The sequence below is a fragment of the Haliotis rufescens genome, unplaced genomic scaffold, assembly GCF_023055435.1.
Source record: "Haliotis rufescens isolate VD_foot unplaced genomic scaffold, xgHalRufe1.0.p SCAF_13, whole genome shotgun sequence".
NCBI lineage: Eukaryota > Metazoa > Mollusca > Gastropoda > Lepetellida > Haliotidae > Haliotis > Haliotis rufescens.
The window spans coordinates 543,417-560,117 of NW_025963813.1; the positions used below are offsets into that span (position 1 = coordinate 543,417).

The 16,701-nt window shown below is 41.4% G+C and overlaps 1 protein-coding gene across 1 annotated transcript; it reads right to left on the reverse strand.

The window, feature by feature from the left end:
• Positions 1-3,410: 3,410 nt before the first annotated feature.
• LOC124148652 (organic cation transporter protein-like) lies at positions 3,411-14,605 on the reverse strand. The gene is made up of 9 exons (XM_046519879.2): positions 14,479-14,605; positions 11,159-11,459; positions 10,146-10,567; positions 9,390-9,623; positions 8,977-9,111; positions 8,025-8,107; positions 7,482-7,602; positions 4,939-5,011; positions 3,411-3,947 (listed from the first exon to the last, which is right to left on the reverse strand). Exons 2-9 carry the CDS (start codon positions 11,420-11,422, stop codon positions 3,546-3,548), a joined length of 1,734 nt encoding a protein of 577 aa, XP_046375835.2. The 5' UTR covers positions 11,423-11,459; positions 14,479-14,605; the 3' UTR covers positions 3,411-3,545.
• Between the last annotated feature and the right edge of the window lie 2,096 nt (positions 14,606-16,701).

A 16,701-nucleotide genomic window follows, 5' to 3' on the forward strand; every position in this document is an offset into this window, starting at 1 on the left:
AATATACATTGTTGCAAAATGGGTTTTTTCATTCTTATTTTGGCTAATAGTTCTAATTTTTTTTTAAATATCTAGTCTCCATATAAAATACCAGACCCCTAGGATTTCAAATGCTCTGTCCCTAAATAGTGCCCATCAGAAAACCGTATATTAGTAATTGTGTAATGTTGACAAACATTCTTCAAAAGTCGATTGCTCGCGAAAGAATGATAAGAGCCCAAAATGAATAGCTTGTAAAGTGATTTCATGTGCCCAATATGAATTGCTTGTAAAGTGATTTCATGTGCCCAATATGAGTTGCTTGTAAAGTGATTCCATGTGCCCAATATGAATGGCTTGTAAAGTGATTTCATGTGCCCAATATGAATGGCTTGTGAAGTGATTTCATGTGCCCAATATGAATGCTTGTGAAGTGATTTCATGTGCCCAATATGAATTGCTTGTAAAGTGGTTTCATGTGCCAAATATGAATGGCTTGTGAAGTGATTTCATGTGGCCAGTATGAATCGCTTGTAAAGTGGTAACATGTTTTCAGTGGATTGTGACAACCTCGTTGATACTTTCCTAGTTTGCGGTCGAATAATACTGGATTTTCTGTGTAGCCAGGTTCAATGAACTGCATACTACATGTGCGTTTCTTCTTTTGAAGAGTGTTTGTGCATCAACATAGAGAACAACAAAACTCTATAACCATCTGATTACTTTCTTTAATACGTTTTTTTAGTTCTATTTTTAATTTGAAAAGGTCACCAGAAATGCTGACTTGCTGGCTGAAATCATTTGCTGAAAACACAATGATTTGACAATAAAGTGTTTCAAATAAATAGTCAAGATAGTAACGTTATCATTCATTACAGTCCAAATATATATATACATACTCTTCAAAAAAAGAAACTTGACATAGATGTAAAACAACTTTTTGCCAAATATCTAAAATAATTACATTAAATGAGAACCAAATAAGTCAAACAGAAAGATGATGTGTCTATAATTCGCGAAAACACATGCAAAGCACATAAACGTAGCGTTTGGGGATCAATTTTACAGCTTCATCCAAACGCAACCGCCTGTAAAAAACGTGAAGCACAGGATCCTGCACTTAGGCATGCAGGCCCCCCTGCTGAATGGGTATAAAAATCAACAACGGCTGTTCATGAATACAGTCTTTATAACGGCAGCAGAGGCGGTGACAGAATGCCAAGACTGAATGCAGCTCGACGGAACAACGCCATTCGGAGATTTTAAGCTGGAGCAACTCAGCAAGAAGTGGCCAGGCACTTTGGCGTATCCAGACAGACAATCTCCGCACTGTGGACCCGATACAACAACACCAACAGAGTTGACGACAGACCAAGGTCAGGAAGACCAAGGGTGACAACCCAAGCACAAGATCGATACATCCGGCTGCGACACCTCCGAGACCGCACTACCACAGCCACGTCTACAACCACACCGATCCCTGGGGTACGCAGAATATCAGATCAAACGGTACGCAACAGACTGAGGGAGGCTGGACTTTTTGCACGAAGACATGTTCGACGTCATGTATTGACCCCACGTCATCTGGCGGACCGTCTGCTTTGGTGCCAACAGAGGGATAGATGGGCACGTGCAAGGTGGGGAAATGTACTGTTTACTGACGAGTCCCGTTTCCTACTCACACGTGCTGATGGGCGCGCACGTGTCTACAGACGTCGGGGTGAACGTTACGCCCCCAACTGTGTGCAGCAGGTTGTCCCATTTGGCGGCGGGAGTGTCATGGTATGGGCCGGAATTCATCACGGTGGTAGGACGCCTCTTGTGCATGTGGCAGGTGCATTGACAGGTGTGCGTTACAGAGACTTGATCCTACAGCCTTACGTTCTTCCTCACGTCAACGTTCATGGCGGACAGTTCCAGCAGGACAACGCTCGACCGCATATTGCACGTGTTTGTCAGGACTTCTTACAGCACAACAACATCCAGACATTACCTTTGCCAGCCCGGTCACCAGATTTGTCCCCGATTGAGCATCTGTGGGACGAGTTGGATCGACGCGTTCGCAGAAGGAATCCACCGCCTCAAACACTTCCGGCGCTTCTTGATGCACTTCAGCACGAATGGCAGCACATCCAACAGCATGTTACTGACAACTTGATTGCATCTATGGGTCGTCGGTGTCAAGCGGTGATTGATGCACGTGGTGGGCACAACCGATACTGACATTTTCTGTACCCCTGTGACATTAACTGTATCGTGTACGTGTGTCTGTCTAGGTGACACGATTAATGTTTTGAACATTGAGTACATTGAACTTCAAACAGTGTTTCAATTATGGTTTCTGTGTCCTATTTTGAAACAATCGCATTATATTACATTTTGAAAGTCAGTGTCAAGTTTCTTTTTTTGAAGAGTATATATAGAGAGAGAGGATCCCACCTCCGAGATCAAATATATCAAGACGACTTGATAAAAGTTACAAATATCCGAGGCTTGCCGATGTTATTTTTACTTTCTAAAACGAGTCTTGATATATTTTTAGTTTGGAAGAATCGCGATTCAATCATCCAAAATCATTATTCCAGACTGTTTTTAGTTTGTAAATGTTTTTCACCAAGACCTTCCATTGAAACTGTCGTTATATCTGTCGTGAAATGCTGCCTATAGTAAGACCAGGTATTTTAACACACAGGTTTAAAATATTATTTTGTAATTCACTTAACCTGATTCTTTCAAACTGACAGCTATTTTTCAGATATCTGGTTTAAGCGCACAACTGTTCTCTGGAAGAGGCGATATCGAAGACATGGGATTGGTAGCATGCGATGCCACGGAGCCCTTGAGTAACAAGACACAACTCAGAGCACCTTCATTAAAACATGAAAAGATTTGCAAAATATCTGTCGATGCTTCTTAATCTTGCAGTCGACCGAAATCTGCAGGTTGAAATCCATGTTGTTTACGAACCGGATGTTAGTTTGTTACGCGATTTTGATTGGACTATGTAGACTCGTTAGTCCAGCCACAATGTAGCTCCGGAATTCCAGCCTAGTTTGGCAAGTGTGAAAACTGGACTTTAATAGTCAGTTCACCCCCTTGCCCCGGGAAGATATATCCCCGGACCCTGTAACACGATGCGATCGTAGCGCTAAGACGATCGTAACTCTCACACTTTAACATAGACTTTGTGCCCAGAATAACACTTCTTTAAGTCCCCGGTTGTAAACCTTGACGTCTGGCATTAGTCCTATGTGCCAGTGAGTGTTACCTTTACAGGATACATGTGACCGAATCATCCAGAACCAAGATAGGATTGTCTTCAGTGACAAGCTTCAGTGAGATGAGCGAAATTACTTTGATTATATTTTGATAAAGCAGTTCCACCTCCTGGGGTATTCATTAAGGTATAAATAAGTAAGGACCTGCAATGGTTTTGTTTGTACATCTTTATTTCTTTTCAGAAAAATAGCAAAGTGACGAACCAGAATTTGATCCTTAGATGCCACTCCTATTTATTTCTTTGTCAAAACCATGGATCAAAGTCTGAACTGTTACTTTCACAGGGCCTAGCTGGCTTGTTCTGGTTTGATGAAGGTGGTACTCCTTGGTTCCTCCTCTTCATCCTTCTCTGGTACATTGTTATCAACCATTTCCACGATTATTTTCACCTTTGACTGGCAAATACCTCCTCTTTCGTCATCATCGCCACAAGGTATGGTATCAGCACCATCCTCTTCCATTTCAGGACTGTCGCCCTTCGCACCAACACTACCGTTCACTGTCAGAGTATTAGCTTTTGGAAGAAGAGTTTCTTTAACCTCTTCGGTCGAGACTTCTATCGTATATTTCTTCATTGTGTCCTCTAATGCCATTTTGCTCGTCTCCTCAAGAGAGAAGCATGACAGTGCTGTAAGAGTCATCAATATTCCCATGGCGACGAACGGTGGCATCAGATCGTTCTTGGGACCCTGGTAGGGGAATAAGGGGACGCTAATCAGGGTTATAGGTTTTACACTGTTTATATCCATATTCCTGTCATGTCAGGCAGGGGCAAACCTAGAATGGTATCCACATACAGTATAATGTAGAGAATATAACCACACTGAATGCTTTAAACAAGAGGATTCCCAATCACCCGATAGCAATTTGGGCCGGACACCCTGTATTCTCGACGTCAACTTTGAGGGGCATGGTTTTACACCGCTTTTAGAAAAACTACAGCAATATCATGCCGGTGGACATCAGAAATGTGCTTTCTGGTCCATGTGGGGAATCGAACCCGTGTCTTCTGCGTGGAGGACGAACGCTTTAAACACTAGGCTAACCCACTTCTCCAAACAAGGAGGAACGTTTGGCTCGATGTCAGTATGATGTCACATGTTAAACTGCGGCAACTCTATGGACGCATTGTATGGGACGCAATGTGCTCTTCAAAATAGGCAAAGTTGTTCCATTTATATAGATATGTATTTAATATGAAATTCACTTAATGCAAGATACGACCGCCTCCGTGGTCTAGTGGATAGAGCGTCTGTCCGGAGAACGGAGGAAGTTCGGGGTTTAGATCCCAAGCCGCGACAAACCCAAAGACGTTAAGAGATGGTACTTGTTGTCACACACACACACACACACACACACACACACACACACACACACACACACACACACACAATGTGTCAGCATGTGTAGACCCGTGACAAGGGTTTACGAGTATGTCAAGGATACAACCCAGTCTCCTTTGCACAGGAATTCGATGATGATGTGTATAACATAATAACAATATAACATAATATATTCGTAAAGAAAAGAATCACACCCCTCTATAGACATATAGACTATTTATAGAGGGGTGTGATTTTTTTCTTTAAGAATATATTATGTTATACACGCTATCATCGAGTTCCTGTGATCCTTTGCTGTTGACAAAGTGGTCAGATATAAAGATATGTATTCCTTTACCAGAGAAAATATCTGAGCTGCGAAAATCCCTCCAATTCTTGCAACTATGTTTTGAGCAGCAACTGCCAAGTTTCTGAAACAGGTGAGATAGTTGCATAAAATACAGTTGATTTACAATATATATATATATATATATATAATAAATCGTAACACAATAACAAATGTTGTTCGCCATCTTGGAATACTTTCGTGAATGAACTGGCACAACGATGTCTAAGCGTTAATTTTTTTTAATGTAATTGAAAGTTGGAAGAACTGTTGTATAATTTGAGTATGTCAATTTAACCATTACTCATCCCCACAACGGTTTGTAAAAAGTTATCTGTGCTAAGTTTGTAGTTTTTAGTTTTTAGGGAAAGAATTTGCAACCTAGTGACCTCTACCATGTTTGAAATGTAAATTTGTGCCGGAAAAAGATAAGTATCTAAAGTACACATCAGTGTATTATGCGGTTGGTGTTTTTAAAAGTATTTATCATTTCTAAAAAAAAAACAGAAGTATTCTTTGAGTGCTTTAAACACGAGTTCTAGTTCATTGTTTTAAATGCAATATCACAAACTTAAAATAGTTTCAACTGAAAGTTAAACATATCATAACTTCAACTGAGAGGAAACGGAAAGCATAAACTCACTCACTCACTCAACTGAGAGGTAACGTAAAGCATAAACTCACTCACTCAACTGAGAGCTAACGTAAAGCATAAACTCACTCACTCACTCAACTGAGAGCTAACGTAAAGCATAAACTCACTCACTCAACTGAGAGGTATAGTTTCTTTTTCTCCTCAGTTGTTATACAAACATGATTAAGTTGAGTCAAGTAAAAGCAGTACCAATCACTCATCACATGCAACTGCAATAAGGATAAAATGTAGGGCACACTGAAAGAGACAGCCTACGATAAGGATAAAATGTAGGGCACACTGAAAGAGACAGCCTACGATAAGGATAAAATGTAGGGCACACTGAAAGAGACAGCCTACGATAAGGATAAAATGTAGGGCACACTGAAAGAGACAGCCTACGATAAGGATAAAATGTAGGGCACATTGAAAGAGACAGCCTACGATAAGGATAAAATGTAGGGCACACTGAAAGAGACAGCCTACGATAAGGATAAAATGTAGGGCACATTGAAAGAGACAGCCTACGATAAGGATAAAATGTAGGGCACACTGAAAGAGACAGCCTACGATAAGGATAAAATGTAGGGCACATTGAAAGAGACAGCCTACGATAAGGATAAAATGTAGGGCACACTGAAAGAGACAGCCTACGATAAGGATAAAATGTAGGGCACACTGAAAGAGACAGCCTACGATAAGGATAAAATGTAGGGCACATTGAAAGAGACAGCCTACGATAAGGATAAAATGTAGGGCACACTGAAAGAGACAGCCTACGATAAGGATAAAATGTAGGGCACATTGAAAGAGACAGCCTACGATAAGGATAACATGTAGGGCACACTGAATGAGACAGCCTACGATAAGGATAAAATGTAGGGCACACTGAATGAGACGGCCTACGATAAGGATAAAATGTAGGGCACATTGAAAGAGACAGCCTACGATAAGGATAAAATGTAGGGCACACTGAAAGAGACAGCCTACGATAAGGATAAAATGTAGGGCACACTGAAAGAGACAGCCTACGATAAGGATAAAATGTAGGGCACATTGAAAGAGACAGCCTACGATAAGGATAAAATGTAGGGCACACTGAAAGAGACAGCCTACGATAAGGATAAAATGTAGGGCACACTGAAAGAGACAGCCTACGATAAGGATAAAATGTAGGGCACACTGAATGAGACGGCCTACGATAAGGATAAAATGTAGGGCACATTGAAAGAGACAGCCTACGATAAGGATAAAATGTAGGGCACATTGAAAGAGACCGCCTACGTGGTCTAGTGGTAGAGCGTCTGTCCGGAGAGCGGAAGGTCCGGGGTTCGATCCCCGGCCGCGTCATACCAAAAGACGTCAAAAGATTGTACTTGTTGTAACCCTGACTTGCGCTCGGCATAAAGGGGGTAAAACAAAGCTAGGCTCGTAGTCAGTATACTGTGCCTGAGTTGGGTATTCATGTTACACTACCGCATGGTATCTCAGTGGGCTAGCACTATAAATCGGCATAAGTCCGGACTAGTATAAGCACACACACACACACACACACACACACACACACACACACACACACACACACACATGTCGCTATATAACTGCAATAATTTTAAACGCGACGTTAAACCCCATTTCACCTCACCTCACATTGAAAGACACTGGCTTAACGTTATATTTATCTACGTGTCTATTCATATTACTCTATTTCAAAGATGACAGAACCGTACAGCTACATCTAGAGCACGAGTGGCCATGCAGATGTATGCGCACATTTCGCAGTTTAGAGTTGCGTCCCCTAACCGTGACAGGATCCGCTGGTCTTTTGGTTTGAATACCGAACTCTACTTCGATTTTTGGTACGTTGTTAATCACTTCTCACTCCAACACTCCATGTTCATAGCGTGGCAATTTGAATCACCTGACCACAGTAGGGAACTGTTCACTAGACAGCGCCAGGACCAATAACCATGCGCTGATGCTGAATAATTTGGCGGAGATTGCAAATCCATTTTCTAGCGGCACTTTGATGTCCTCGGGAGCTGTAATAATATACAGTGTGTGTAAACAGCGAATTATATCATTCAGATACAGAAACTAATAACACTATTGCCATTAATCAAGGGCAGGCGCGGTAGCCTCGTCACGCCAAAGACCCGGGTTCGATTCCCCACATAGGTACATATATGAAGTCCATTTCTGGTGTCCCCCGTGGTGATTTTGCTGGAATATCGCTAAAAGCGTCGGAAAACCATACTCACTCACTCACTATGACATATCAATGCACATCATTATACATTTTCCCCCAATTTTGCTTTCATTTAACGTCACAATTAAAGTGCTGCTAGGGTCAGTTTTCCTACAATATTCTACTGATAGTTCCCCACAAACTCTACTTTACAAAACAAACTGTCAATGATACTATATGTTACTAAACAGAGTCGAAACAAAGATGCATACTCACCAAGCTTTGTGACCATGGCAACACCAAAACACGTAACAGCTGACAGCACGAACAGTAAGGCGCACGCCCAACGCCGGCTGAACCTGTGTGTTGATAACAAGACTCGAGTTCCAACAGTAAAACTAGTCAACAGGTGCATGCAAGGAGGTGATGGACTCGAGTCAGATGGCTTTGATTGTTTGTTGTTAAACGCCGCACTCAGCTACATGACGCCGGTCTGTAAATAATCGAGTCTAGACCAAACAGTCCAGAGATTGATATCATGAGCACCGATCCACTCAATGTGGGATACGATGACATTCCCGTTAGTCGCCTCTTACGACAAGCTCAGTAGCCTTTTTACGGCAAGCATGGGTTGCTGAAGACCTGTTCTACCCCGGATCTTCACGGGTCCGAGTCAGTTGGCATGCCAGTTTGTCTCTTTCGGAGGCTAATTGGAGTTTTGATATCCATATCAGTCTAACCGGTTTAATACCCTTAACACGTTTTGATTAAGCATATTTTATTGGAATAATATAAGTCAAATGGATTGAGTAAAAGCCCATCTTACGACACCCTTTCCATAAACTAATATACTTGGACAATAATACAAATATTGAACTCTGGAATATTTTAGGTGCATATCTAGACAGGGCAATACTTATAGCACGTATGACGTCACATATGACACACGTCACACAGACTTAAACTAGACAGGGAATTGGCCCCAGCCCCAGGAACATACGCCTTAACATTCTATGTGAGTGGACCGTCTCCGTGATCTAGTGGAACGGGAGCCTGTCCGGAGAGCGTAGGTCGATCCCTGACCGCGTCACACCAAAATACGTTAAAATATGGTAATTGTTGTTACCCTGCCTGCCGCTTGACATTCAGGGACTGGTCGGCTCGGAGTCAGTATACTGTGTCTGAGTGTTACATGTTAAACTGCGGCATGGTGTCTCAATGGACTTACACTGAGACCATGAAGAGCTGCACAAGTGCCATCGGTAGCTCCAGCAGCCCCATGATCATCAGATTGAGGTAGAAGTCGCCTGACAGGTTCCTTACACCGAACGATATAGCATAGTACACGACGGACAGGGAGAACCTGAAACAGCAGACATTGTGCAGCTGAAAGTAGGCTTTGTTGAGGCTGATGGCGACACTGGTCATAATTATTGCTGGTGGAATTGCTAAAATCTTTGCTGGTGATAATGTCGATGAAATTATACTGCAACAGGTGGTGATGATGATGATGATGATGATGATGATGATGATGATGATTACAATGATAACAAAATGACAACACTTCTTAAAAGTGAGATGACAAAATTTTCTAGCAAGCAGATATCTGTTTAAGTAATACAAATTGTACCAAATATTTACCAAATAAAGAGTGTTATCACAGTTCTCCACCTCAGTGCCCTGGTTCTGACCAGATCTATATAAGTGTAGGATTTAGCTTTGTCCCCCTCCGCCTTCTCCTCCTGAGCTATCAGCTCCAGGATGGACGTGTCCGGAACTGGCCTTTTGTTGTACCTCGCAATCCTGTTGGCCACGCGCCTCGCCTCCTCAAGATGTCCCTTCACAGCTAACCAGCGGAGTGACTCTGGCATCACACTAAGTTCAACATCCATGTAAATATAGGCCTTGTTCCGCATAATGGATACTTACACCCATGCTCGTACAAACAAGTGCAGTCCCGCACTCTTATAAACATAACGTGACGAGATCTAGCATCTTTAAAACAGCTAAAACGAGACAGTGATCAAGGTTCCAAATTCAGGAATCGTTTTTACAATTTCTGTTGATACTTTTCATAGATATGTTAATGTTGGACAAGAATGTGAGTGAATCATGTTTAACATTCAAAGACAAATATTTGTTATTTTTTTAAAGTCCTCTTTGTTCCGTACAACGGGAGATATTCTTAAAGATGGTTCTTTATCTGATACAAATGGAATAAGTGTATTGAGGTGAATGAAGATTATTGAAAAATAAAAGTGCAAAAGATATTCTGCTACTTGGTCTTATATTTAAGTTACTGAACGGCCCTCGTAGTTGAAATGAGTGTTCATAGCGTAATCCACAAGACTGGACTCAAATGATTGTGTATTTATAGCTTGACGGTAATTCACTTACAACCAAGTTAACAGCAAGGGTATGCTGAATGCCGCGATAGTGAGATGCAACCACTTCCAGTTCCGGGTGGTCCAAGTAAATGTAGCGAATAGCACCATTCCGAGGGACCACGAGGGAATCGCTGCGCACACTCCTCGCCATTTCTTTCCAACAAATTCCATTTGGTACAAAAAGGAACAAGACAAGGTCATTCCTACCGACGTGCCTATGATGACTCGGATCACAGCGAACATGACCCACGACACAGAGAACGCAGCGATGATGTTGCTGATGGTGCTCAAAACCAGTCCACCATACACCACCTTCTTCCGGCCGTATCTGTCTGCGCAGTAGCCTGCAATGACGCTGCCGAGAAGGACACCCGCCATTTGTATGGAGATGATAGTGTTACTGATCCACCTCTTGCTACACACGAGGCTCCACTGAAATGACCGGAAGTTGCAAAAACAGGCAAAAAATAACATCTATTGAACCTATATGGGCGTTTCCTGTTATTAGATTACTATATCGAAATAGGGTAGCACGATTCATCTTCGAATAATGAAGGTAAAAGAATCATTCTATGGCCAATAAAAATTACTCTCGATTAAAATTACCGTAAAATCTTCATTTCAGTTTAGCTTAGAATTGGTCTTTTCTTTACCCACCAAAGACTTTGTCTCTTAACAGAACAGAACAGAACAGAACAGAAGTTTATTGCTTGACAAAACCCTCCAATCCAGATACTATACTACTTTTTTTCAATATTATTTAAGTGAGAGACTGAATTATCCTTCAAGCCTTTGAAATGTATCTAAGTTATACCACTGCAGGCCAGCTTAATGTGGGGGGATTCCTCCGTTGACGCGGGTCTCGGACGTTAATCTGGTTGACTGATGCTAACAAACCAAGTCTCGTTTTTTTAACTGACGAGGTCAAGGTCACTCATGCCTCCAGTTCTATTGGACGCACTATGATAACCTTAAGCCATGCAAGATTTCGACATATCGAACCAGGCTGACAGTGAGACTTACCTCAGATACAATGGTTACCGTTTCTGACTCAAATATTCTCTGACACGTCCCATTCCACTGACAGTTTTGGTAACTGCCATTTGTAAAGATGGCGACGTCATCCTGATCACGTGACTCACACCACCAATCGGGCTCAAGCCCTGCGAAGGCCATGGTCATCATGGGTGCGACGGTGAGGCCTTTGCACACTGCGAGCACACAGACGATGCATCTCTGATAGCGACCAAAACTGCCAATGTCTTCGATGAGACTCTCGAGATGCATCGTACGATACGGAGAATACGGTTCTTCTTAGGATGACCTTGAAATAAATATATGTTGTTTATTGATTTTTTGTTGCTGAGACAACGCTCACCTTTCCGCGAACACCTGGTATCATCACTATTTCAAAGTGATTCATAAACACATGCTCATGATATAGTCGGAGTCGTACAATATCTCTTCTTTTAGCAGATATTTATTATGAATATGGAAAGGGTTTTGTCGCTTTTATTGTCCTGCACTATGACTGATAAATTATATAAGACCGCTTCACCCGTATCTGTCTACTTGAGGAGTTCCAGGCGCACTAATTATGTCATGTTATAAATTTTAATATGTGTTTAATAGTCAGAGGAAGCTTATGTAAAATTGCACAACTATGCCTTATAGAATGGTCGGTATATGCTTACGTTGTAGATTTATCAAGCCCTTCAAACTTACAGTCCGTCAACCATCATTTAGCACCTGGTTTCTTCACAATTATTTACCATTAAACACACAATCACGCGATGAAAGTCAGTTATTTAAGGATTTACTGTGTAGCGGATTCTTACAAAAGTTTGCACATCGGCTTTTCGATTCATACCTCAATGAACCGAAAAAAATATACAGTCAATGCTTATAATTAAATTCGACAACGTAAAACATGTTATATCTACAATAGTTTAACCCAAAACAGTTGCATATATCAAAACAGACAAAAATGACGACATTGATAAACATTCCAGGTGTAGGAATACATACAGTGGCGTGACATGAATTAGGTGATCGTTTAATTTATGCACATAACTTGACACGCCTACACAGTCAGTAGCCAATCAACGGAGAGTGGGATTAAAACAATGTTCATTTGACCTGTCAATTAAGGCAAGAGGCGAAAAGAACTGCAACAGTCAGACTGTAACGAACCGGAAGAAATATGTCCGAGAGAAGGCGGCAGTTTCAAATAACATGGTCATTACTGCGTGATTCAAACATTACTTCCCTGATTACGGTAAATCACAGTTGGAGAAATGCTAGTTATAAATGAAACCCGAAGACATGAACGTTGAACCGGGGCGAGCGGGAAAAAAACAGGCGAGCGAGCCTGCACGTTTGCTGTTTCATTCATTCTCGGCCTTCGGTTTCAAAGGATAGTTTGGACAATGAATATGCATGAAAGTCGCTAAATGTCCTGTGCATTACGATACACGTGAGCAGAAAGGGAATTCCCTCGACTGTAATATTGGGATTCCCCGACATTCCGAAGTAATAAAAGTAGTGCGCCGCGGTGGGCGTGGCTTAATTTTTTACATTCATTGGGAAATGAATGCAATAACACGTGACCAATTCAGCTAATCAGAATGCAGGAATTTCCATGAACACAACGAAAATTTAATTATTGTCGAATAATGATTATTGACCTTAAATTGAACTAGAATTGACAGTTTTGTAATATTTCATGTCCGATTAAAACTAGTTTCTTTATTGTTATCATGTATTTTTGTGACCGTCGACATGACCCTGTAGTGGGGTGTAAGTACAGGCGATGTATGGCTGCTGTATTTTGTTAACGCTTGCTGCATGTATGACCTTGGGTCGCCCTTCACCTCGGGGTGTACCTGTAGTAGCATTAGAAGGCGAAAAATCTTGTGTAAGGTGGAGATTTGTTGTCAAAGTAAGCCCGTGATGTTATTCATAAGGTGAGATTTCATTTAACGCGAATCTAATAGAGAACATGGTATGCAACTGACACATCGAGAAGGACTTTAATCCGAATTATCTCCCCTTATAAAAGTGTAAATCATGGCGATGACGTACCAATGAGGGCCATCCCATACACAAGAAGCAAAAGCTAGACAGTTTTGTTTGTTTGTCTTGCGCCGCACTCAGCAATTTCCGAGGTATATGCCGGCGGTCTGTAAATAATCGAGTCGGGACAAGACAATCCAGTGACTGACATCATGAGCATCGATCTAAGCAATTGGAATGCGGCATCGTGCATCAAGTCAGCGAGCCTGATCCCCGATCCCGTTAGTCGCCTCTTACGACAAGCATAGTCACCGTTTACGACAAGCATGGGTTGCTGAAGACCTATACTACCCCGGGTCTTCACGGGGACACAAGCATGGGTTGCTGAAGACCTATTCTACCCCGGATCTTCACGGGGAGACAAGCATGGCTTGCTGAAGACCCATTCTACCCCGGATCTTCAAGGGGAGACAAGCATGGGTTGCTGAAGACTTATTCTACCCCGGATCTTCACGGGTCTAGACAGTTTTAGACATCTGGGCATTGAGAGGTGTCATTCGTAGATTTCACAGTAAAAATAAACATATTTCTTCCAGAAAGCTAAAGAAAATCCGGAACGAAGAGTATGACAGTGTGTCCAGGCATAATTATGTTTTCATATACTAAGATATTACAAGTCATGTGTCATTTCATAATTCATGTTAATCTATTTACTTGTCGTTGAGACATTCCCTCATCCTCGGGCTGGATATCATGAGATGACCTAGGGTCATGCATGCAGCGAGCATGTTTGACACGCATTATGCCATTGTTGTGAGACGTTTAATCAATGAAAATATTCTTATCCGGACACGAAATATTACAAAACTGGTCATTCTAATTTGCTCATAGATTATTATTCGATAACAACCGACTTTCATCGCGTGATTGAGTGTTTAATGAAAATTGTAATGAAAAACCGGGAGCCAAAGTGACGATTGAGGGACAATAGCTGATTTCGCACCACGAGTATAAACTCAACACCGCTGGAAGCGCTCATAAAATCTCAACATACGCAGGAACATGAAAGAAGAAATAGGGTTTCTAAAAAATGTGATACATTAATACATTATTACTTGTTTGACATGTATATATTGAAATGATATTGTTCTGACTATATGTGTATCAAACGCTCCAAATAGTCATAACATATAGCCTTTAAAGAAGTTCAAAGTACAAACGTTTCGTGTTCAAATGTATCTCTTAACTAACACAAATCCTCGAACACATCACAATGAACCGCTGGATGAGCTCGTTGGAGCTTGTGGGGGTACTAACTAGGTACATACTGTGTTGGGGGTGTTCTCTGCTCTGTGTTGGGGGTGTTCTCTGCTCTGAGGTGAAGGTGTTCTCTGCTCTGTGTTGTGAACTCAGCAAGTTGACTCCACTCCATCCACGCTTTGTGTTGAAACAACAACGGTTTAACCGAGATCCCAATTGGAGTTTTCTTAAAGGGACAGTCCCGGGAAGCCTGGGATAACATGGCCCACACCGAACTGAACGCAAACCACTAGCGAACACATGGACATCGAAATCTTTACGCGGCTCCAAATTACTCAAATACGGAACATAGATTTCAGAAAGGTTTTTTTCTTTTACGACCAATCTGTTAATTAGCTCATTGGATTAATGAAAGAAAATACCAATAGAATAGACTGGAAGGTCCATATGGGAAGCAAAATAAATCTCCTTTGTTTATTTCTCTCGGTTGATAATCATTTTCAGAAACCCCTTTTTAAACCTTTTAAATAATTGATCTATAGTTTCTATTTTAATAACAGGCCCTGCGCTAAAAAAAAGAACCCGTAAATCCAAGTGATTGAGAAAAGGTAACTTTGTACTCCCTGTGTTTTACATATTATGCTTTACACATGGATTTGATAAAATAATACTCAACTTATTTACGAAGCTTAAAAACTACGGCGAACGACTTTAAAGTTGCTTCCATCTTTAATTACATCGGTGATGTCCAGTCACGTGGCATCGTGCAGGTTGTCAGGTTTGTATGATTCGTCACAGAGCAGCGACTCCTGCCTGCCCATGGTCATGCTACGTATTCAGTGACGATTCTGGTGTTGATATCAGAGGCCCACAAACAGTTCGATAAAACGCCTTTTCCTTCGCGTTTTTTGAATGGTAGAGGGAAACAATAATAACAATAATAATGTTTTCGGCTTTAAAGATATCAATCTAATCTTGATGTTAAAATTGGAAGACGATGAAATAATTAAGAACTACATCGTTATAAAAAGATATTTGTGACGGGTTGGAATAGGAACCAGCATGGTATTATTGTGGCACTGAAGCTCACCTTACTTGATTGTGTAAGCCAACAATTATGTGCAAACAAACGAGTTTCATTATTGGTCAGCAGTCCATCTATTTATAGTGATGATAAATACTTGTTTAAGATCATGAGGCAAAATGTACTTCTGCGTGTAAGAGGGCGTTTAATCGGCGAGCTTTCTGTGATACTATGTGTATAAACGGTTAATCTGCCTTGTCAAACATAATAGGCAGGTAAGAATTAACTTAACACTACATTACTTGTCTTAAAGCTGTAAATATTAAACGCCTATCATTTCACGTCTAGATGACTAGACGGTTGGGCGGTTATCTTTGGTGTTTTAAGACATAGAAACTAGACCGTTGTAGAAAGACAAATTATCGACCTGGAAGGGGTTTATTTCTACAAAAATATATATATATATACAGTAAACTACGTTTATAACGAGCACGTTTATAACAAACTGACGGATATAACGAAATGTGTTTTGATCCCGTACATTTGCTGTATATTTGCTGTATATATGCTTATGACGAACTACGGTTATAACGAACTAAAATTAGCGGTCCCTTTGAGTTCGTTATAACCGTAGTTTACTGTATATGACAATGTAAAGAGCACATGTTAAGTAAACAAAGTAAACTACCGGGCAAAAGAAACTTATCACTTGTAAAAATCTTTATCTGAATTAAAGACGGTGCGATAAGTTAGAATGTTATCAGAAAACATTCACCAAAACACACCCTGTGCACACATGAAAGTCACTTTTTGCAGGATTCAGTGAATTCCATGCAGTCATGGAAATTGGAAAAACAGGAACTGGGGGAACTGTTGAAAATGTTCGTGCATGATTCTTACATAAATACCGGCGTGAGGCAGAGCAAGGATGCAGCATCAAAAAGAACATCAGAGAAATCCCGAGACTCACACAAGAAGAACGTGACAGAGCTACTGGTATGGCCGATATGGGGGCCTCTCGACGGCAGATTGCAAGAACCATTAACTGCAGCCAAACCAGTATCAGCAACTTGTTGAGCCGTTATCAGCAAACAGGCCAGACACAAGACCGTCAAAAATCGGGAAGGCCAAGGGCCACAAAGCCAGTTGAAGAACCCTGCATCCGGACAATTTGCAAGGTCGTGACGACGACGGCATTTGGATCAGACAGCAGACGAACACTCTTACGACGACCCCGCATTGGTGGTATCAGAGCCTACCACTCCTT